This window comes from Ochotona curzoniae, unplaced genomic scaffold, assembly GCF_017591425.1.
Source record: "Ochotona curzoniae isolate NIBS_2020 unplaced genomic scaffold, NIBS_Ocur_1.0 scaffold_4701, whole genome shotgun sequence".
NCBI classification, from domain to species: domain Eukaryota; kingdom Metazoa; phylum Chordata; class Mammalia; order Lagomorpha; family Ochotonidae; genus Ochotona; species Ochotona curzoniae.
The window spans coordinates 49213239-49235686 of record NW_024467122.1 but is presented as its reverse complement, the minus strand read 5'-3'; the positions used below and the strand labels follow the sequence as shown (position 1 = coordinate 49235686).

The following is a 22448-nucleotide window of genomic DNA, read 5'->3' as shown; positions in this document are numbered from 1 at the left end:
CACAAGCCGGGATCCCGTTATTCTGGTCGCAGCCACTGGCGGCGCCAATGCTAGGGGGCCGGCCAATCAGGAGCGGACGGCGGTGACGCGCCAGGCCCTCGACCTGTCCGGCCTTGCGGGCAGCGGACTTGGACCCCGGGGCCGGGAGAAGATAGGTGTGCGGGAAGGAGGGGGCAGCCCGCAGCCTGGAGGCGCGGGATCGCCGCTGGCCAGGGGTCCTGCGCGTGGGGAGCCTGTGCCCTCGCCCTGCAACATCTCTGGGGCAGGCTGCAGAGTCGCCACTGTGAGGACTGGAGAGCTTTGGGCGACCTCGCTGACGCCCCCAGGCTCCAAGTCCAGCTAGCCCAGGAGCGCCTCCGCAGCTCGTGGGGACGGGGGCGGGGGCCTGTGACTGGCCCGGTGGCCGCGTGCTCGCTGCCGCCCCCCTTCATAGGTATGCGGCCCGGCAGGTTGAGTCTGGAGGAGCTGCGCACTGGTCCCATTACCGTAGTGGTGGAATCTGACCCTCCCCTGGGGGTGCTTCCTGCTCTGCTATGGAGGTGGAGGTGGGGCGCACCCGCGGTGGCCGGGCTACGCCTGGGGGCCGGCGTGTGGGTGGTGGCAGAGCTGACCCTGCCACTTGGTGTCCTGTCATCTGTGCCCGGACCGGCTGCGTCACACTTGGCCACTTGCCATCCGCCTCTGTTTCAGTCTCCAAGAAGCAAAGCGGACGGAAGTGGCCAGGGTTCTGGTCTCCCTGTGCTGAGGCAAGCTTAGCTTCCTTCTGCCGGCCGGAATAGGACCACTAGGGCCGCCAGCGCTGAGACCCAGTGGACCAAGCTATAAAAGCCACAGGAAGTTGTATTACTAAAAGATCCTTACTTAATGGCCTAGCTTACCATTTTTTTTAAAGGATTTATTTAATGAAAGAGACAGAATCTTTAGCCTGTTTATGGGATTCTAACTTATGGAAAGTAGAGCAGTTAGGACTAGAACTGGCACCCATATAGGATCCCAGCAGATGCAAGGTGAGAAATTAACTGTTAGATTGTGACGCTGGGCCCCTCATTTTTAAATATTTAGTTTTTGTTGGAAAGGTAGATTTACAGGGAAAAGACGGGAAGATTCTCTTCTAGTTTACTCCTGAAATGGCTACAAGGTCTGGAGCTAAGCCAATCCAAAGCCAGGGGCCAGGAGCTTCGGCTGGGTCTTCCACGTGGATGCAGGGTCCCAAGGCTTTGGGCCGTCCTCTACTGATTTCCCAGGCAACGAACAGGGAGCTGGGTGGGAATTGAAGCCAGCGGAACAGAACCAGCACCCATATGGGATGCTAGTGCTGAAAGAGGCTTAGTCAGTAGAGCCATTGTGTGGGCCCCTGGTTTATTAGTCTTTACCCCTAACCCTAATCCATCCTCTGGGCTAACCATTTACCTCCATAGAGAAAAAACATTCATGCTTAACCCAGGATATGCTAACACTGACAAAAGTTATGAAAAAAAGAAAACTGACAGCATTAGTGTCCAGGGCCTATACAGAATCACAAAAAGACAAGCAAAAAGATAAAAAAGTGATTAAAAAGCAAAAAGTGATTCTGGGAAACACTGGCAACCCGCCTAAAGCAGCACTTCATGAACGATGTCCGTGTCCAAGACGTCTTGGCAGTGCACATTTCACCAAGTTTAAAATGGACTGCCGAGCCTGCATTGTGGTGCACAGGGTTAAGCCCTGGTCTCTGTGCTAGCTATGGCCTCTTCCCGTGTGCACTCTGTCCAGTCTGGCTGCTTTGCTTGTTCACCTGGAAAAGCAGAAACGGTTGACCTAAACGTTACTTGGGCCTGGTCCAGCTCTGGCTGTTACAGCCACCTGGGAGTGAGCCAGCGGATGGAAGATCTCTGTCTTGGTTGCTCTGTCTGGATCTCTCCCTCTCTGTCTCCCTCCCATTGTCTCCGTTTCTTTTCAAGTAGATGAAATGCAGGCACCTGCTGTGACATATAGCATCTAAGTGCTAGTTCATGTCCTAGCTGCTCCATTCCCAATCCTGCTCCCTGCTAATGTGTCTGGGGATGATTCAAGTGTGTGGGCCTGTGCACCGCCGTGGGAGATTCTGATGAAGTTCCTGGCTCCAGCTTGGCTAGGCCTTGGTTGTTGCAGCCGTTTAGCGAGTGAACTAGCAAATGGGAGCTCTTTCTTCCTCCCTCTATCTCCCTCTCAGTAACTCTGCCGTAAAAAAAAAAAATATATATATATATATATATATTTAAGATTTATTCATTTTTATTGGAAAGTCAGACTTTCAGAGAGAAGGAAAGAGAGAAAGATCTTCCATTTACTGGTCATTCCTCAGGTGGCTACAGTGGCTGGAGCTGAGCTGATCTAAAGCCAGGAGCCAGAAGCTTCCTCTGAGTCTCCCTTGTGGGTGCAGTATCCCAAAGCTTATGACCATTCTCTACTGCTTTCCCAGGCCACAAGCAGGGAGTTGGATGGGAAATAGGGCAGCCAGGATATGAGCCAGCGCCCATAAGGGATCCTGGCACATGCAATGCAAGAACTTTAGCCACTGAGCCATTGTGCCAGGCCCATGATTTACTTATTGGAAAGGCAGATTTACAGGAGGAGGGACAGAGAGATTTTCTGTGTATTGGTTCATTCCTCAAGTGATCACAAAGGCAGGAGCTCTGATGTGTGTGCAGGGTCCCAAGTCTTTGGGCCATCCTCCTCTGCTTCCCTAAGCCACAAGCAGGCACTGGAATTGGAATTGGACCACCCGGGGCAAAAATCGGTGTTCATATGGTACTTGCAAGGTAAGGACTTTAGCCACTTAGAAAGGCATATTTACAAGGAGAAAGAGAAAGATAGAAAGGCTCACTCTGCAAGTGGCCTCAATGGCTGGAGCTGAGTCGATCCGAAGCCAGGAGCCAGGAGCTCTTCCAGGTCTCCCACGCAGGTGCAGGGTCCCAAGGCTTTGGGTCATCCTCTGCTGCTTTCCAGATTCCTGGCTTCAGCCTGGCCCATTTCTGGCCAATGTGGCCATTTGGGGAAGTGAACCAGTGGAGAAATAATTCCTCTATCTCCCCTTCTCTGTCGCTCTGCTTTTCAAATAAATAAATAAATAAATAAATAAATAAATAAATAAATAACTTTAATAAAATAAGAATCTTTTAATGTGTCAAGAGCCTAGATTTTAGACCCAAAGAGTAAGCCGCAGCCCAAGGCATTGGGCAATGACCTTGTTTGGAACAGGCAGGTAGGTGATGTTCTAAGCTGAAGCAGGACAGGAGCTGGGAGTCTGCTCTGTTCACCTGTCTCAGGCTGTGCAGGCAGGCAGTGGGCAGGGGGAGGCAGCTTGCCTGTGTCCGGCCTCCGGGCTGTGATGTTTGCAGAGTTGGTCTGCAGATGTGACACCAGATAGAGCCTCACTGTCCCCAGCCCCACCCCCCCAGCATTGCGCATCCTGGAGCCAAATGCCTGCCAGATAGCATCTTTAATATCCTGGGGGGAAATGAATGCCCGCACTTGGTCTGCTCGCCTGGCCTCGCTGTTCAGCACCGTCAGTGCTTCTGGCAGCACCACCTTCTCCCATGGGCAGAGGGGAATGGTATGTCTGTGCTGGCAGTAGTGTTGGCATGGGCGCTGGCTGCGGCCCACCTCTTCTTCCTGTCTTTTGTCTGGGCTGGTTGCTGGCTGGCTGCTGTATCCAGCTCAGCTAGGCCTGGAAGCGGGAGAGGGCCAGCGCACAGACCCACTGCAGGGCCAGGGCCCAAAGCAGAGGGCAGCAGAGCCCCCAGGCCTCAGGTAGGAAGGAAGAAGGGATGGATTCCACCAAGGTGCTGGGCTGGGAAGGTTCCTGGTGTAAAGAAGTTCATTTCTCTCAAAATGTCATTCATGTCCATTCTTACTAACATCTTATCAAAAATACAAAAAACAATTACAAACACTTCTCATCACAAAAAAGCAAGCGTAAGGCCGGCACGGTAGCCTAGTGGCTAAATTCCTCACCTTACACATGCCAGGATCCCATATGAGCAGTGGTTCTAATCCCAGCAACCCTGTTTCCTGTCCAGCTCCCTGCCTGTGGCTTGGGAAAGCAGTTGAGGATGGCCTAAAGCCTTGGGACCCTGCACCCCAATGATTCACTCCCCAAGTGGACGCAAGATGGGAAACAGGGCCTCCGGGATTAGAACCATATGGGATCCCGGGACGTGCAGAGCAAGGGACTTTAGCTGCTAGGCTGCCGCGCTGGGCCCAAGTTCGAGGTTTTATGTCAGAGGGCAGAAGCTGGCTCTGAGGGCTCGGCAAGTAACTGGCAGTTCATCCGTTCTCCTTGCAACTGTCGAAAAGGCGCCATGTGCCGTGAGAGCCAAGAAGCCGGAGCCGGACAAGGCAGGGGGCGGTGCAGGGAGCAGGCCGTGGCCAGCTCGGCCGGCCAGCCAAGGGCGCCGGGTCCCTTCCCAATCCCGCTCCCCGAAGACCACGCCCCGCCGGCCCCTAAACACGTGTGTCCCGCGGGAGGCGGGGCCTCGTGAGGTCATCGCTCTGCGCCCTACACGGTGCGCGCCGTCTGGTTGACGTAGCGGTCATTGACAGAACGTGGGGCAGAGGCTGCTAGATGGTGGTTGGCGCCGCGGCGGGTGTGAGTTGCCCTTCCAGGTTAGCGCGCCCCGGGGGACCCCAGAGGGAAGGCCGGGCGTCTGCGGCCGGGGAAGCGGGTCTGCTGCCTGGAGCTCTGTGAGGCTGACGACGCAGGAGGAGGACTCGGTGTTCTGGGTCAAGGTGTGCGGCGGCTGGGCGGGCTCCGTTCGGGCTGGGTGGGGGGCGCCGTGCTCAGGCCCAGGGACTGGCATCCGAAGGGTGAGGGTCTGCTGGGCGAGGGGGAGCTTCTGGGGCTCGGCCTTGCAGAGGTGGCCCGGGCTCACGGCTCTCCCTCCTCCCCTGTCCGCCTGCTCGCCCTGGGTAGCTTTGGCGGGCTACAGGTGCAGCATGTCTCGTCTGGGCGCCCTGGGCGGCGCCCGTGCCGGGCTGGGGCTGTTGCTGGGCGCCGCCGCCGGCTTGGGAGTCCTGTGCGTCCTTTACAGCCAGCGGTGGAGACGGACTCATCGCCACGGCCGGAGACAGAGCCTGCCCAACTCCCTGGACTACGTACGGACGACAGAGCCCGGACGCCAGGGTAGGACACTGACCTCAAGGGCCGAGGCCGCTGTGGGCTGAGGGTCCAGGGGTCCTGGCTTGCCTGGGCAGGGCCCGTGGGGCAGGGGAAACTGGTTGGCGGGGGGCGGGGGGGGGCGTTGTGTGAGGATCTGACGTTTCTGGAAAGTGCAGTGGCTTTCGTGAAGGAAGGCCGGTGTGGTGTGCTTTTGTTTTTTGTTTCTGGCCACAGTGGTGCTGTGTGAGTGCTCAATGCGCTTGCTTATGTTGGGTGAGGTGTGCAGCAGGTGCAAGTCCCCAAGGCAGAGGCAATGGCTCTTGTGGGAATTAAAAATCCTAAAATCACCAAGTTGTGCTGTAATGTGAAGGGAGCTCGTAGGTGGGTCCAAGTTTTAAAAACCTTCTCATGAGGAAATGGAGGCTGATAAGGATTGTGCAACTGTCCTGAGGTTGCCACAGGTGGCAAGGCTGGGCCCTCTCACCTGCTGTGGGCTTCCCTCAGCTGGGTGCTGGGTGTCCACACCGCCTGGGATTGAAGCGGAAGGCGCTGGAAGCCAGCCACAGCTGAAAGCAGGAGCGTGTCTTGTTTGGAGTTAAGCATCTTGGGCTGGCTTCCTGGGTGGGGTGATGGAAGGGCACGCGGGTCCTGTTCCCTCTTGCTCGCTGGGAACCAGGTTGGTGCTGACCGTCGCCGTCAGCTGATGCGGATGAGCGAGGCCGGCCAGCATGTGCAGAGTTAAGGCCTTGCAGCTGGGGGCCGCGTGTTCTAACCAGCTGACACTCGCAGGAGCACACGACTTTCCCTTCCCCCACCTGTGTTTTTTTTAATTTAGCAGCTTTTCTTCTGAGCTTGGGAGATGGTCGCCCGTTCCCAGGGATCTTCTCTTGCTCCCCATTGTTGAGTGTCGCGGTGGGGGTGTGGTGCACGGGCCGTTGCTGTTACTGGAGCTGGTCAGCCTTAATGCTTGCCTGGACACTGCCACGCCCCTGGGTCTTGCTTTCCCGGTTCTTTGTGGTTTTAATTTCCAGTCCAGCTGTCGTGGGGAGCTGCTGGCATTTCACTGTTGGGATTTACTTACTTCTCAACTCAGCCCGGGCAGTGGTGTTTTGCCTGGATGTTTTCCTGGTGTGATTGAAATGGAATTTTTTCCCACACACCTTTTCTCTTTGCTCCTCCCTGAGAGGAAATGAAGCTGTGTCAGGAGCCCAGTTTTTCTTGTTTGTGAAGTGAGAAATCCGAGTTGGAGCTGTCCGTGTTGACCTTGGGTGTGGTGTTGATGGTCTTGGTGTTCTGTGTGTAAGGTCGTGTTATGAAGTTGACATGCTGGCTGCCATGTCCTGTGTGCAGAGCGTTGGGAGCACAGGACCTTTGTTTATAGATTGGAGCCTTGTCTGTTTTCTGGATAGTTACCATGATTTGGCCATGATCGCTAGCTCGCAGCTGAGTCCCTGGATGCGGCGTTCTAGTGAGAGCCAGAGTACCTGACTTTTGGGTGTGAGATAGTCTTCCCCTTGCCTCCCCTCGCCTCCCCTTGTCTCACGGGTGTCTCCGTCTCCCGTTCCCCTGGCTGCAGCAGTGCTGTTGCGGGCCGTCCCGGGTGAGGCCGGAGATGCTGCGGTGCTGCCCAGCCTTGCCCAGGAAGGGCAGGAGAAGGTGCTGGACCGCCTGGACTTTGTGCTGAACAGCCTGGTGGCGCTGCGGCGGGAGGTGGAGGAGCTAAGGAGCAGCCTGCAGGGGCTCGCCGGGGAGATCGTGGGGGAGGTCCGGTGAGTATGCGGCTTTCTCGTGGGACTGCCTTGTCTCCTTCCCCTCAAAGTCCTCCAGTGCCTTGGGCGCTTTAAACCGAGCTGTGACTTAGCCTTTCTGCATCCCTGAGAAAGGAGCCAGTGCGGGAACTGCCAGCCTTGCACAAGCTGCTTCTGGGCCCTCAGGTCTCTTGTGGGATGGAAACCTTTGTCCTCGTCTAGTCTGCCCACACAGCTGGGCCCAGGTGCAGCCTTTCTTGCAGCCCCAGCATAGAGACCAAAGCTTTTCTCTGCACTTGACCATTTTTTCTTCTTTCCCCTAAGTATTTACTTATTTATTAGAAAGGCAGTTTATATAGAGAGGGAGAGACAGAGATTTTCCATCCACTGGTTCATTCCATTTGGGCAAAAGCCCAAACTGGGCCGCTCTGAAGCCAAGAGTTTCATCCAGGTCTCCCACACGGGTGCCCCGGGCCTGTTCCTCTGCTTTCCCAGGCTCATGAGCAGTGGGAGCTGGATCAGGAGTGGAGTAGCCTGGACTCAGGCCAGTACCCGCCCCCCCTTTTTTTCTTTTAAGATTTATTTGAAAGGCAGCATAATAAAGAGGTGTGAGGGAGAGGAGACTGAGATTTCCATCTGCTGGTTCACTTCCAAATGGCTGCACTGGCCAGAGCTGGGCCAGATCGGAGTTTGCAGCTAGCAAGTTCTTCTGAGTCTTCCATGTGGGAGCAGGGACCAAGGACTTGCACCCTCTCCCACTGCTTTCCCAGGCCATTAGCAGGGAGCTGGCTCAGAAGTGGAACAGCTAGAATTTGAGCAGGCAGGCAACAGCTTAACCAGCTAAGCCACAACACTGACCCTCTTGGGCCTTCAGTGACTAGTAAAGAGGCCTTCTGTTAGAAGCAGAAAGGCTGGGCCCGGTGTGGTGGCCTAGTGGCTAGGCTCTTCGCCTTGAACTTGCCAGAATCCCATATGGGTGCCGGTTGTAATCCCGGCAGCCCCACTTCCCATCCAGCTCCCTGCCTGTGGCCTGGGAAAGCAGTCGAGGATGGCCCAAAGCTTTGGGACCCTGCACCTACGTAGCAGGCCTGGAGGAAGTTCCTGACTCCTGGCTTCAGATTTTCAGCTCCAGCCATTGCGGCTGCTTGTGGATTGAACCATCGGACAGAAGATCTTCCTCTCTTTCTCTCCTCCTCTCTGTATATCCACCTTTCCAATAAAAATAAATACATCTTTAAAAAAATAAAAAGGCAGAAAGGCTGAGTGGGGCAGAGTGGTTCTCTCTGAAACAGGATTTATTTTCCAGATCGCACATAGAAGAGACTCAGAGAGTGGCTCGGCGACGAAGGTTCCCATTTGCCCGGGAGAGAAGCGACTCCACTGGCTCCAGCTCTGTCTACTTCACGGCCTCCTCGGGAGCCACGTTCACTGATGCGGAGAGTGAAGGCGGGTGAGTCACGTCTGGGGACAGCTGTGGCTGCAGCCAGCTGCTGCAAGTGTGATTTAGCCCGTTGACACTGGGCTGCTGCGAGCCATTTTTGAAATACGGTGAGGGAGTAAATAAAATTCAGAAGAAGAGGAAGTGATGGGAAAAAAATCCCACTGCCAAATGGCAGTATTAACAGTCGCTAGTGCTTGAATTGCTTATTTTACTTTTTTTTTTTTCTTAAAGATTTATATTTATTGGAAAGTCAGAGTTACAAAGATTTTCCATCCTCTGGTTCATTCCCCTAGTGCTCGCAACGTCTGGGGCTGAGCCAATCATAAGCCAGGAGCCAGGAGCTGCTTCCAGGTCTCCCACACGGGTGCAGGGTCCCCAGGCCTTGGGCCGTCCTCGACTGCTTTCCCAGGCCACAAGCAGGGAGGCAGAGCAGCCAGGACAGGAACTGCCGCCCATAGGGGATCCCTGTGCTTGCAAGGGGAACAATTACTTCATTGAGCCGTTGTGCCAGGCCTGCTTATTTTCCTTTTGAGTCTTTTCTCCCCGAGTTACTGTGACCCATCTTTTGTTAGTCTGTGTATGTTTCTAGACTTGAGCAGTATTGTGTGGCTGCTTTGTTCCCTCCATTGAGTGGCTGTGCAGGGCTTGTGGACACCTCCTAGCAGGTCGTGTGCTGTCCTGGGGTTGCTCTCTTCCCCCCGGAGCCTCTGCCTGCTTTCCCATCTCTGCAGGTGGAGGTCACTGTCCAGGGCTTAGTGGCCTTCAGAGCTGCCTTTCAGGATGGGCAACAGCAGCAAGTCAGTTGGGAGTGGAGCAGCAACTTGAATCCAGGCAACTGGTAGGGATTATGGGTCTCTCAGAGAGGGTCTTTTTTTTTTTTTTCATTGGTTTATGCAACTTTATTGAAGAAAAATAAATCAGTTACTAGGGCCCGGCGCGGTGGCGCAATGGTGCAATGATTAAGTTCCTCACCTTGCACACCTGGGATCCCATATGGGCACTGGTTCTAATCCCAGCAGCTCCGCTTCCCATCCAGCTCCCTGCCTGTGGCCTGGGAAAGCAGTCGAGGACGGCCCAAAGCCTTGGGACCCTGCACCCGTGTGGGAGACCTGGAAGAGGCTCCTGGCTTCGGATCGGCATAGCATCGGCCGTTGCGCTCACTTGGGGAGTGAATCATTGGACAGAAGATCTTCCTCTCTTTCTCTCCTGTCTGTATATCTGCCTTTCAATAAAAAAAATAAATCTTTAAAAATAAATCAGTTACTAGAGAGCTGTTAGTTGATCACTCATGCATTGACAACTTGCATCATTTATTCAGTGCTATATTAAACTGTATTGGAAGATAGATTAACTAATAGCTCCAAGCCTCCTAACAATTTAAATGAAAATTACAAAATGTTTGAGACCCTATTTTGGAATACAAAGGGTGTTTGACTTCCAATTTCCATTCTTTGTAAAGCAAGAACAGGTCATTCCTTTATTGACATGCATAAAATACATCACATTTTTCTGTTCTGATGATGCTATAAATTCAGTACCAATTCTCCAGCCACATCAGTTATGGCATAAAGTATATCATGTAACCTCCGATCTCTAACAGAAGAAGGCTTAAACAAAAATGGATGCTGCTAGAATAATGCTGCTGCCTTTGATGTGACAACTGCATCCAGCTCCCTGCCTTCCACATGATTTCGTCAGCATGGTAGAGCAGTGAGGAAAGGTTTTAGTCTCATAACCAAGTTAGAGTAAAGACATTGGCCACATGATACACATGCTCCATTTTTTTGAAAAATTCTGAATTTTGGGCAACTGTTCTCTTGTAACTACTTTACAGTTTCTAAAAGCAGTTACTGTCCAAAACTGTAAGAACTTAAGTCTTCTCAGATGAGCATGTGAATGAATGTAGGGAAGTAAACAAAAAATAAAGTTAAAAAAGATGAGGTCTGATAGGGGAGCAGCCGGATAAGAAAATCAAAAAAGGAACAGTAATTTAAGGTTTATGCCAGCTGTAATGCAGGTTATTCTGACTTTAAGGCAGCATCACATGGCATACTTCTGAGTCCATTCCCAAGGTTTTCTGTTGTACTTATCTCTGTTTTATAGATCCGTGCAATCTCTGGCACTAGGGGGTCATCTGGGTTTGGATCAGTGAACAAATGGATATATTTAAAACAGGAGGCCACTGTGATCTTAGAATATCGAGACAAATGCTGCCATTACTGTTAATATTTGGATGATGAATTCTTGTAGATGCAGCCTGAGGTGGTTTGCAGGGATAGTCTGTAGGAAAATGAATTGTCAAAAAGAATATACCGCCTTGACAAGGGCTGTCATTAAGTCCCGTAATTGTGGCTTGCCAGTGAAACGTATCTGCGACTGGACCTGCAGAACATTGTGCTGAGGGTCACAGGCCAAATCACTAAGTTCCTTAGTAATCCGTCCGTCTCAGTGTCATAGTCTGTGCTTTCGTCTGGCTCCTCTCTCCCTCTCTCTCTTGGTGTGTGCTCAAAGGTCTGCCCGAAACTCTTGATCATCCGAGCGGCGAGGAAGGATTGTCTCTTGGTCTCACACCGGCTCTGCCAGGCGCAGGCGCAGAGGGCCGGGGCCTCCCTCACACTGGTGCCTCCCCGGCCTACGGGGCTCATGCGCGTGACACAGCCACAGGATGCCCGCTCTGACAGAACTACTCAGATAGGCTCTGAACTGCTTTGCCAAGTGTTTGTCCCAGGGCTTTTATATCCATATTTATTTTTATTTGGAAGGCAGTGTTAGAGAAGAGACACATTTTTCATTCTGTTGGTTTACTTCCCAAAAAGGGCTCACTGGCAGGAGCTGGGTTGATCTGAAGCTAGGACCCCAGAATGGGTGTGCGGGCCCAAGTGCTTGGGCCATCTTCTGCTTTCCCAGGCGCGTTACGGGAAGTTGGGTTGATATGGAGCAGCTGGAACTCCAACCAGCACTCTGATATGGTATGCCAGCATCCTAAGTGGCATTTTAACCTGCTGTGCCACCGTCCTTGCCCTGAAATGAATTTGACACATCTAGGTTGAAGAGGAAGACGATGAAGTAGATGGTAGTGGATGCTGAGACTAGGGGCCTTTTCTGCAATCCAAGCAGGTAGTTCCCTTTGTGGGGAATTGACATTTGGGCTTTGAAAAACGGTAGGATAGGCCATGGCTCTGCCTAAAACCAGGATACAGAATTTCAGCCCTTGCTTATGATTTTAAAAGGCTGTACCAAAATCTGAGGTCAGCTAGTGTTTGTAGATAGGACCTGGGGTGGTAGCCTAGTGGCTGGGGTCCTCACCTTGAGCCTGCCAGGATCCCATATAGGCACCAGTTGTAATTCCGGCAGCTCTCTCCCATCCAGCTCCCTGCTTGTGGCCTGGGAAAGCAGTAGAGGACAGCCCAAAGCCTTGGGACCCTGCACCCACGTGGGAGACCTGGAGGACTCCTGGTCTCGGAATAGCTCAGCTCTGGCCATTGCAGCTACTTGGGGAGACTATCATCAGGTGGAAGATCTTCCTCTCCTCCTCTCTGTCTATCTGACTTTGCCATGAAAAATATTTAAAAAAAAATAAAGAAAAGCTTGTGGATGTGTCACTATCTGAGATGTTGATTGGGATTACCAGAAGCACAAGCGACGGGCAGGGCCGCTGGCCATTTGTGTCAGGCTGTGGGGAGGGCGGTTCCGACGGGCTCAGCTCCTGGACCAATCTCATGGTTTGTGAAAGTCAGTGGTGCTGAGAGATTCTCTTAAGTGGCTGCTCTCTGGAACAGTGGTAATGGTGAATAATTTCTGTTGCTAAGGGTTGATGCCATATGCAGAGAATTCTGGGAAGGATCTGCACTGTGACACAGCTTTGAGTAGGTGAGCCTTGAGTAAGGAGCACTGCTTTGAAGGATGGAGTCAGATTGTCTTTTATTTGTTTGAAAGGCAAAGAGAGCTCTCTCAGCCACTGGTTTGCTCTGCATGTGCCTCTAGCAGCTGGTGCTGGCTGGTTCCAGCTGAAGCTGCATGCTCGGCCTGGGTTTCCTATCCAGAAGGCAAGGAACCCAAGAGCTTGAGCCAGTGCCTATTGCTTTCTAGGGTGCACGTTAGCGGGAACCTGGGATCCGGAGTGGAACCGGAATTCCAGCCCTGGCACTCTGATATGGTCTAGAGACATCCCAGGTTAATGTGTTTAACTGCTGCCCCAGTGCCCACTCCTAGCTTTTATTTGCAAGGCAGAAAGAGAAATAGCTCCCGTTTGCTGGTTCACTCCCTAGTGCCCGCCATAGCTGAGGCTGAGAGGAGATCAAGGCTGGGAGTCAGAAACTCAATCCAGATTGTCCCCCCCCATGGATGGCAAGAACCCAAGTACCTGAGGCATCATCCACATTCACAGGACATGGGACTGGAGGCATGGAGTCACCAAGTCTGGGCCCAGGCACAGATGGAGATGCTGGTGTCTGCAGTGCCGCCCTGAGCCCTTGGTTCCTGACTTGGAACCTCGGGGTTCCCCTTGAGGCATGTGGTTGTTCACCTCAGCTTGTTTAGAGACAGCTGTGGCCCACGGGGCCTTCGCAGAGGTCCCTGCTCTTCCTTGGCAGCTCTCAAAGCCTCCAGTTTAAAGGGCCACCCATTGCTGGTGGATTTCAAGGGCTAGGTTGGTAATTGAGGAGGTAGATATGACAAAATGATGTTACAATAGCAGCCCTGTGTGTGCTTCACCTCTGCCTCGGCCCTGGAAGCCCACGGGCCTCACTGAGCACAACAGTAGTGGTCCTGAGGTCTGTGTACCCTCCTCATTGTGCCAGCCTCGTGGGAACCTTGCTGCTGCCCCCCGCCCCCCAACCCCTCCTCCCTGGCTGTGGGAGCCCTGGCTGGTAGGACCCGGAGGGAGGACAGGATTGCAGGACTCGCTCAGCTCCCCTGGGAGACACAGCTAAGACTAGTGGGTTTTCCTGACGGTGGGCGCTCGGAGATTCTTGCTTTAACCCCAACGGGCTCAGGCAGCATTCAAGCCAGAAGGGAATCTAGCAGAGGGAGAGGACGAGACAAGCTCTCCATTCAAGCCACGTTCCCACTTTACCCTCGGGCCCAGCTAGGCAGCACAGCTGTGGCCCGGTGGCCTGGTGAGGGCAGGTTGATGTCCAAGCCTGTGACCTTGGAGGAAGTCTGACGCTACTTTGGGCTGCTTCCATGCAGGTGAGCTGCTGCTACTTTTCCAGCAGGGAGCTGGATCCACACTGGAACAGCTGGAATATGAGCTGACTTTTTTTTGTTAAGATTTATTTATTTTTATTACAAACTCAGATATACAGAGGAGGAGAGACAGGAAAATCTTCCATCCGATGACTCATTCCGAAGTGAGTGCAACGGCCAGTGCTGTGTCAATCCAGAGCCAGGAGCCAGGAACTTCCTCTAGGTGTCCCACACAGGCACAGGATCCCGTGCACAGGACACAGGACAGCTTTGGGCTGTCCTTGACTGCTTTCCCAGGCCACAAGCAGGGAGCTGGATGGGAAGTGGAACTGCTGGGATTAGAACCAGTACCCATATGGGATACTGGCATGTTCAAGGTGAGGACTTTAGCTGCTAGGCCACCACACCAGGCCCTATTTTTAATTTTTATTGGAAAGACAAATATACAGAGAGGAAAATCTTGCATCTGCTGATTCATTCCCCAAGTGGCCACAACAGCTGTTACGATCTGAAGCCAAGAGCCCGGAGCCTCTTCCAGGTCTCCCACGTGGGTGCAGGGTCCCAAGGCTTTGAGCAGTCCTCTACTGCGTTCCCAGGCCACAAGCAGGGAGCTGGATGGGAAGTGGGGTCACTGGGACCAGAACTGGTGCCTGTATGGGATCTTGGTGTGTACAAGGCGAAGACTTTAGGCATTAGGCTACACACTATACCCGTAACTTGAATTTAGAAAGAAAATGTGGATTGTGTGGCTTCCCTGGCCTCCTAGGCTGGCACCCACCCATGCTGGTTTGGGCAGGTGGTTTCAGCTGATGCAGCAGAAGTGATGAACAAATCCTTAGCTCAGTGATCAGTCTGGCTCCCATTAGCTCCACCTATGTCTTTATATATATTTTATACACACACACACACACACACACACATTGATTTATTTATATTGGAAAGGCAGATACACAGAGAGGAGAGACAGATTGGAAGATCTGTCCACTGGTTCACTCCCCAAGTGTCTGCAATCGCTAGAGCTGAGCCAATCTGAAGCCAGGAGCCTGGAATTTCTTCTGGGTCTGCTATGCACGTGCAGGGTCGCAAGGACTCCAACTTGGGGTTTTTAAGCCACAAACAGGGTGCTGGATGGGAAGTAGGGCCACCGTTATTAGAACCGGCACCAATATGGATCCTGGCGTGTTCAGAGCGAGGACTTTAACCGCTACACTAGCATGCCAGGCCTTAAGGTTTTATTTATTATTACTTTTTTATTGGAAAGTCAGATACACAGAGAGGAGGAGAGACAGTGAGGAAGATCCTCCATCCGATGATTCACTCCCCAAGCGGCCGCCAACAGCTGGAGCCGAGCCAATCTGAAGCCAGGAGCCAGGAACTTCCTCCAGGTCTGCCATATGGGTACAGGATCCCAAAGCCTTGGGCCATCTCCGACTGCTTTCCCAGACCACAAGCAGGGAGCTGGATGGGAAGTGGAGCTGCCAGTTAGAACCGGCACCCACATGGGATCCCGGGCTTGCAAGGTGAGGACTTTAACCACTACGCTATTGCACCAGGCCCCCTAAGGTTTAATCTTAAGCTTTATTTATACTTTATATTCCCCAAAGCAATTACACACTAAGAGAGGAGAGAAACTTAATTGCTTTCCCCTTTGACAGTGATTGGGAGCATTCCCTATGTACCTTTCTAGGTGGTTTTTTTTTTTTTTTGGGCAGATGTGGTTATAGCTAAATGGGCTTTCTCACCTTGGCCCAACTGACTGCTTACTCTTCCCTGCCACTTGCATTTCTCTGCAGTTACACAACAGCCAATGCTGAGTCTGACTACGAGCGGGACTCTGACAAGGAGAGTGAGGCTGGGGAAGATGAAGTGAGCTGTGAGACTGTGCAGATGGGCAGAAGGGACTCACTGGACCTCGAGCTGGAGCCGGAGGCGGCGGCTGCTCTGGGCGCTGCTGGTGACTCCTCGGACCTGGGCGACCTGGTGCCACTGCTGCAGCAGGTGGACCAGCTGCACCTGGGCAGCGGCCCCGACAAGCAGGAGGCCTTCCAGCTGCTGCTCAACAACAAGCTAACGGTGAGGCCCTGGCTACTTGCCTTTGCTCCTCCTGCAGGGGCTTGTGGGGAGGGAAACGGGTGTAGGTGGCTAGCTCTGGCACCCAGATTGTCCTTCTCCTGGAAGCCCAGCATGGACCCTGGGGACCTGCTATCCAGAGCTCCGCCTTCTGTAGAGATATTGCAAAAAGACTTTGACCTGTCATAGTGAAGTGGGGGGTGGGGGCAATGGGGGAAAGGACTGGACGTTTCCCTTGAGGCAGAGCTCAAGGTGCCTGCCCCACTGACGTTTCCATCTCAGGTTACATTTGTGTGGGCAGCTGGGCCACAGGTCCCTTCTCAAGTTACTGGCAGAATCTGCACATCTGTGTAACCCCGCCTCCCTGCCTCCTTTTCTTTAAGTGTCACCAAAAGACATTTCCTGCTTTGCCTCATTTATCTTCAAAATGACCTTTCCTCCCGGCAGTGTACGGAGCCAGAATATCCTCCCCATGCAATTATGCAACTGCTTGCTCCATGAAGAATGCGTCATCAGCTAGCTGCCCTTGCGAAGCATGGGTTGAGGGGGCAGGGAAAGCCTGTGGCCAGGGGTGGCGTGACATGCAGGATAGTACATTGGCCACAGTAGGCTGTGCAGTGAAAAGGGTCTCGCCCATCCCGCCCACAGTATGGAAACCGGCAGGATTTTCTGTGGCGCCTGGCTCGGGCCTACAGTGACATGTGTGAGCTCACCGAGGAGGTGAATGAGAAGAAGTCCTATGCCCTGAATGGTGAGTGCCGACAGGTTCCTGGGAAGCAAGGCGACTGGGGGAGAGTACGAGGGGGGTCGCCCTTAGCGCGGTTGGGGCTCAGAACTTGGCTTCCTCCGGTGATGGGCAGCAGGCCGGTCTCATCTCTGTGCCATCGTGACTGAGTAACATGGGGATGTGTGTTTTGGGAGTTGTGTTACATTAACAGCCACAATGAGGGTGCAGAACTGTCTTTTTAGCCCCAGGTGGGTTTTCCTGTTACCTAGGAATCTGGCTTGTTATGGAGGCTGTGGGGCAGGAACTGTAAAGGTAACGAGTGGAGTGAATTTGGTGAGAAATAAACAGGGCTATAAAGAGAGGGAAAGAAACAGTATGGGAATTGTGCTCACTTCGGCAGCGCATATACTAAAATTGGAATGATACAGAGAAAATTAGCATGCCCCCTGTGCAAGGAACAATATGGGAATAAATTACTCCTGGTTTGTCCCTGGGTCGAACTGTTCACCCTGAAGGTAGGGTGCGGGTGCACGTGACCTGTGTCAGGCCTCAGGGCTTGACCTTTCTGGTCACAGGGTAAGAGATTCTGGAACTTATTTTTTTTTTTTAAATGCACTTTTTTTTTCTTAAGATTTATTTTTATTATGTTTTTATTGGAAAGGCGGATATACGGAGAGGAGAGACAGAGAGGAAGATCTTCCGTCCGATGATTCACTCCCCAAGTGAGCACAACGGCCGATTCTATGCCGACCCGAAGCCAGGAGCCTCTTCTGGGTCTCCCACGCGGGTGCAGGGTCCCAAAGCCTTGGGCCGTCCTCTACTGCCCTCCCGGGCCACAAGCAGGGAGCTGGAAGGGAAGCGGGGCTGCCGGGATTAGAACCGGCGCCCATATGGGATCCCGGGCGTGCAAGGCGAGGACCTTAACCACTGCACCACCACGCCGGGCCCGAGATTCTGGAACTTCAAAAAAATTTACAAACATGGATTCATCCACTTGCAAGTGCTGAATTTTTAATAAAATGAATCTGTCAACACTACAACATTCTAAAAACACTTGTAGAATTCAGTTGGAGAGTAAATAGATTTTGAATGCTGCTTGATACAGACCCTCAAACCCCAGGGGCTGGCATCCATTATGTGCACCAGTTTGAGTCCCAGTTGCTCCTCTTCCAGTCCAGCTCCTGTTAATGTCTGTGAAACCAGTGACAGCTGGCTCACATTCTTGGGCCCCTGCACCCTACATGGGAGACCTGGAAGAAGCTCCTGGCCCCAGCTCTGGCTGTTGTGGCCCTTTGAGGAGTGAACTGGTAGATGGGCGATCGGCGATCTCTCTTTATATAGACCTGTTCATTTCTGTGCAAGTTTGTACTTTCTTCCATATGAGGATTCTCGTTAGATCCTGGGCTCTTTGGAATGCATGCAAGCAGGCAGTTTTGGGCTCTCTGGCAGTGTGTGCAGTACTGTGTCTGCCTACCTTGGCACAAACTGGTGGTTTCACCTTGTTATTTTCCAAATGAGACAGTACTCTGAAGGAGATAGAGAAATCCTCTTGAGGGAAGCCCCCTCACTGATGGGCCCTGTGGTCCTCCTGTGGGGAAAGGGGATTCTAAACCTCAGCAGTCCTAAACATGTGCCTGCTGCATAAACAATAAAGCCATGATTTCCACTCAGAGGAGGCGGCGGCGTGGCAGACTAGCCGTACTCCTCAGCACGTCCCATGTATTTCATGTTCCCTTCCTAATAAAATGTACATGCAGCCAGAATTTGAGGGGTCCATGAACATGCTGAAGCCTGGCCACCATCCTCCGAGGTAGTCTGTCCAAGAAGTTCTTTGTGCTGTTGGGTCCTGCACACTTGATGATTAATGGTGTACGTAACGGGCTGCTGATGAGACAAGGGGAGGCCAAAGCAGAAATGATCACTGGGAATGACCCCTTTTCATTGTGCGCAGTTCATGACTGCAGAAGTGGTCACCCTCCCCACAGCCCTTCTGTGGGAGCATGCGCATGCCAACTTTGCACCTGCCTTTATTCTACAGGGAGAGAAGCAGCAGAGGCCGCACTGGAGAAGGGGAATGAGTGTGCCGAGTGTCACCAGTGGTAATGACCCCCGTGGGTTCTGGGCAGAGCCAGGAAGGGCCTGCGGAGGGGAGAGCCCTTTATAGGCCTGGCTGTAAGCATGCCAGAAGAGGGAGCTCTAGCCTTAAGTGTTTCACACTATACTCCACGACCATCACTAAGGACCAGGGAAGTGTCCCTTGCGAGGGGAGGAGGGCAGGACAGGCAGATTACAAGCTTTGTTCCTGCTGGGGCTTGGAGAAATGATTGGGTCATTCTAGCTAAAACCTTGCAGGCTCTTGACTGCTCGGAGTACTGGGCTGTTTGCAGCTCCCCTGTCCCGTGCAAGCATGCCTGTCCTCCAGCCGCGATCCCTGGCTCACGATGAGTCTGGCTTTTTGGCTTGGCTTGCATCAGGCAAAGTGAATGTGAGCTCAGTGGTCATTCTGCCGATGCGGCCTGGGGCTTGCTGCTAGCATCTCAGAGTGTTAGTGAAATATCCCTCTTTCGACTGCTACCCTCTGCTCTTGTGAGCCAACATTTCTCCACCTGTTCTTAAAACTTTAGTCTGCAGGAGTTACTTGTGAAGGCCAGTTAACTCCTCTGGGCTCCCAAGGATGAAAATCAGCTTCATTCTTTATTGTCCTTTTAAAGATTTATTTTTTATTGGCAAGTTATATATACAGAAAGGAAAGAAAGATCTTCCATCCGGTGAGTCACTTCCCAAGTGACTGCAATGGCCAGAGCTGAGCTGATCTGAAGCCAGGAGCTTCCTCCAGGTCTGCCATGTGGGTGCAGGAACCCAAAGCCTTGGGCCGTCCTTGACTGCTTTCCCAGGCCATAAGCAGGGAGCTGGGTGGGAAGCGGGGCTGCCAGGATACAAACTGGCACCCATATGGGGTGTGCAAGGCAAGGACTTTTAGCTGCTAGGCCCTATTATCTCTTCAGAAAGCTGTGATACCGGTACCCCTAGCTAAGCTAGCAAATACATGGAAAGAAAGATAAAGGTTTTTATAAATGAGTTGTTTCGGGTCTGGCGCGATGGCACAGTGGTTAAGGTCCTCGCCTTGCATGCCTGGGATCCCATATGGGCGCCGGTTCTAATCCTGGCGGCCCCACTTCCCATCCAGCTCCCTGCCTGTGGCCTGGGAAAGCAGTCGAGGATGGCCCAAGGATTTGGGACCCTGCACCTGCGTGGGAGACCTGGAAGAGGCTCCTGGCTTTGGACCGGCATAGCATCGGCTGTAGTGCTCACTTGGGGAGTGAATCACCGGACGGAAGATCTTCCTCTCTGTATATCCACCTTTCCAATAAAAATAAAAATAAAAATAAAAATAAATCTTTAAAAAAAATGAGTTGCTCCAACTGTGCTTCTAGGAACAGTGCTGGGGAGATAGGGTAAAGATGGAAGTTGGCTGCTTTGGGAAGGGAGGAAGGATTTCTTCCTCTTCTGTTGGCTCGGTCAGTTTAGTAATTTCTAGAACAGCGGCTTATGCTGAGTACAGCCATCCAAGTCCCAATGACAAACCTGTATGTGCCCAAGGAAGAAGAGACCCTTTTGTTGCCTGCTCAGAAGATAAACAATGCTGACAGCTGATAGAACACTCCTGGGGCTGCATGCACACTGACAAAGGGGAAGTTTTGGGGTGTGGACTGTGACCACCTTGTATTGCTGTGGAAAACTCAGCTTTTCTGAAGCCTACTAATGTGTTTGCTAAGGAAATCAGATGGAGTTGCAGTTGTTGGTGTAACTGGCTGGGGCGGGCTGAGCTGGCTGCTGCTTCCCCTGCAGGTACGCGGTGCTTGCTGGGCAGCTGGCTGAGCATGAGAGCATCCAGCGGCGCGTCCAGAGTGGCTTTAGCTTCAAGGTGAGGACAGCTTCCCCTGGTGCTGGTCTAGGCCAGGCCTCTGCTCTCCTACAAACATGTTTTGCCTCTTCCCTTAGCATCTAATACTTACACTTTTTCCTCAGGAACATGTGGATAAAGCCATTGCTCTGCAGCCGGAAAATCCTATGGCTCACTTCCTTCTGGGCAGGTGGTGCTACCAGGTGAGTTAATTAGAAAGCTGGGCTCAGCACTGACCACCTTCCCAGAGTGAGCAGGGTTTCTGGGCCTTGTCTGCCTCAGTTGCCATTTGCTTTTCCTATTGTTTTTGGTACAGAATATTAAGGGGTGTTAAGGTTACTTCTTGTTTACATGTTGGTCTGTTGGTGGTAGGTCTCTCACCTAAGCTGGCTAGAAAAAAAAACTGCTGCAGCTTTGTTTGAAAATCCGCCCAGTGCCACGGTGCAGGAGGCCCTCCACTGCTTCCTAAAGGTACCTGGGAGGGGAATGTGGCAGCCCTGACGGCCAGAGTAAACCTTATTTTTCTAAGGATATTATACTGGGACTCTTGTGTTTGCCTACACTATGAGAAACCTGGAAATCTCCAGAGAACATAAAAGCATAGATGCCCAGACACTCAATCACCTTGAAATGGGGAAACTCCCTGAAATGCTTTCCTCCCTATTCCAGGTTGAAGAATTACAGCCAGGATTTTCCAAAGCAGGAAGGGTATATATTTCCAAGGTAAAGTCACCTGTCCCCTTCACCAGGGAAGAATGTATTATTCTGGGGACACACTCAGGCGCTTCTAGTCCCTTAACACTCTCCCTGTCTCCTCAGTGCTGCCGAGAACTAGGGAAAAACTCTGAAGCTAGACGGTGGATGAAACTGGCCCTGGAGCTGCCAGATGTCACCAAGGAGGTAGGACTTCTGAAATGCTGGGTTCCTTCAGAAGCCTGTCACAACTTCAACGCTGTCCTGGGACAACACTGGTTCAGACTGCGGATCTCAATTGCTTTCTTTGTCTCCCTAGGATTCAGCTTTCCAGAAGGACCTGGAAGAACTAGAAGTAATTTTAGGAGAGTAATCACACTTCAAGGGCCTTATGGCTTAAGGGAAAACAAGAAAATCAAGGCCTTTTGCCCTCAGACCCAGCTGAGATCAGGGAACCCACTGACACAGGATTAAGGTGGGTCTTGACTGCTGAGTGCAACCCACTGCCATTCCCCAGTTTGTTAAAATCTGTCTAATCAGACACTGGGGGAGTACCTGTGGCCTCGTTTCTGTTCTCTCCCTTAAGTGAATTCTTGAAAAATCAAGTTAGTTGGGGCCCTTCGAAGACTGCTTGAGCTTTTCCAGTTGCTGGTGAGATGGATGAGCTAATGGAACAAAGCACAGAAGGCATCGCCACTCTAATCTTTTTTGCTGATGAATACTTAACACCTAAGACCATACCCTACTCACCAGGGCAAACAATGTCAGGAGCAGGCCTGAGACAGTGTTCTCAGCGCATGCGTTCTACCTGTATTCCTCAGCTGAGGGGCTGCAGTTCCAAAGTCTTAGCAGTTTTTGGATTATGAAGTTGGCAAAGAGTTTGATACTGTGAAATGATGACTTAAAGAGTTACCTAGAATATATTTTGGTACAAATTTAAATATAATGATTTTTAATCAAGTTTATGTTGTTTCATTTACCTCCTTCTATGGTTCATTGCAGACAGGCAGAAAATTTTAGTAGATTTAAGACATAGGCACGGCTTCTCCACCCCTCACATTCGTTCCCAGGGCCAACAGTAAAAATGACCAAAGAAAGTGTGTTACTAAGAACTAGCCTTTCACGCCGACTTTGTCACACCACCTGGAGTATTTTATGGAACAAAACCAGAAAGATCCGAGACATACTCAAGTTTTGGCTGAGAGCTGGACTGGAAGTCCTAACCAATAAAGGCAATAAAACTGGACAGAAGGAAACTGTATTCTGTGACCCTCATTTGACTAGTTAACAAGGCAACTTTTTACTTCAGTCCCCACTGTCTTAATGCTTACCTCTGATGCAGAATAATACAGGCAACTACTAGACTTTCATAACAGAACTTTATGGAATAAAAACAGACCATGGCATATCTTACACATCTGAACATAGCCCTTCCTTTCAGTATTCAAATCTGGAAGGAGCAGAAACCAGTCACCTCGTCCCAGTGCCAGAGAATTACTATGGAATGTTCAGCTTGCACAGAGTAACTCCTGTAGACAGCAGTTCACTACAAACTATTG

The 22448-nt window shown here is 51.9% G+C and overlaps 1 protein-coding gene, 1 non-coding gene and 1 pseudogene across 2 annotated transcripts; 2 read left to right on the top strand and 1 right to left on the bottom strand.

Annotated features, from left to right (window-relative positions):
- The first annotated feature begins 4618 nt into the window (after positions 1-4618).
- RMDN3 (regulator of microtubule dynamics 3) lies at positions 4619-22141 on the top strand. The gene is made up of 13 exons (XM_040969156.1): positions 4619-4749; positions 4934-5143; positions 6696-6888; positions 8174-8317; positions 15289-15568; positions 16214-16316; positions 18331-18391; positions 20142-20217; positions 20322-20399; positions 20569-20667; positions 20866-20919; positions 21016-21096; positions 21209-22141. The coding sequence occupies exons 2-13, from the start codon at positions 4957-4959 to the stop codon at positions 21260-21262; spliced, it is 1410 nt and encodes a 469-aa protein (XP_040825090.1). The 5' UTR covers positions 4619-4749; positions 4934-4956; the 3' UTR covers positions 21263-22141.
- LOC121148828 lies at positions 10205-15981 on the bottom strand (annotated as a pseudogene).
- On the top strand, positions 16677-16780 carry LOC121149558. The gene has a single exon (XR_005882713.1). It is a non-coding gene; the product is annotated as a U6 spliceosomal RNA (small nuclear RNA).
- Positions 22142-22448: the final 307 nt, after the last annotated feature.

Bases quoted from the DNA above. Each gene is read 5' to 3' on its own strand.
- RMDN3 (XM_040969156.1), top strand. From the start codon at position 4,957: ATGTCTCGTCTGGGCGCCCTGGGCGGCGCCCGTGCCGGGCTGGGGCTG. The intron at 5,144-6,695 runs GTAGGACACTGA...CCCTGGCTGCAG, and splicing joins GACAGAGCCCGGACGCCAGG to CAGTGCTGTTGCGGGCCGTC. The intron at 20,400-20,568 runs GTGAGTTAATTA...TGTTGGTGGTAG, and splicing joins TGGGCAGGTGGTGCTACCAG to GTCTCTCACCTAAGCTGGCT.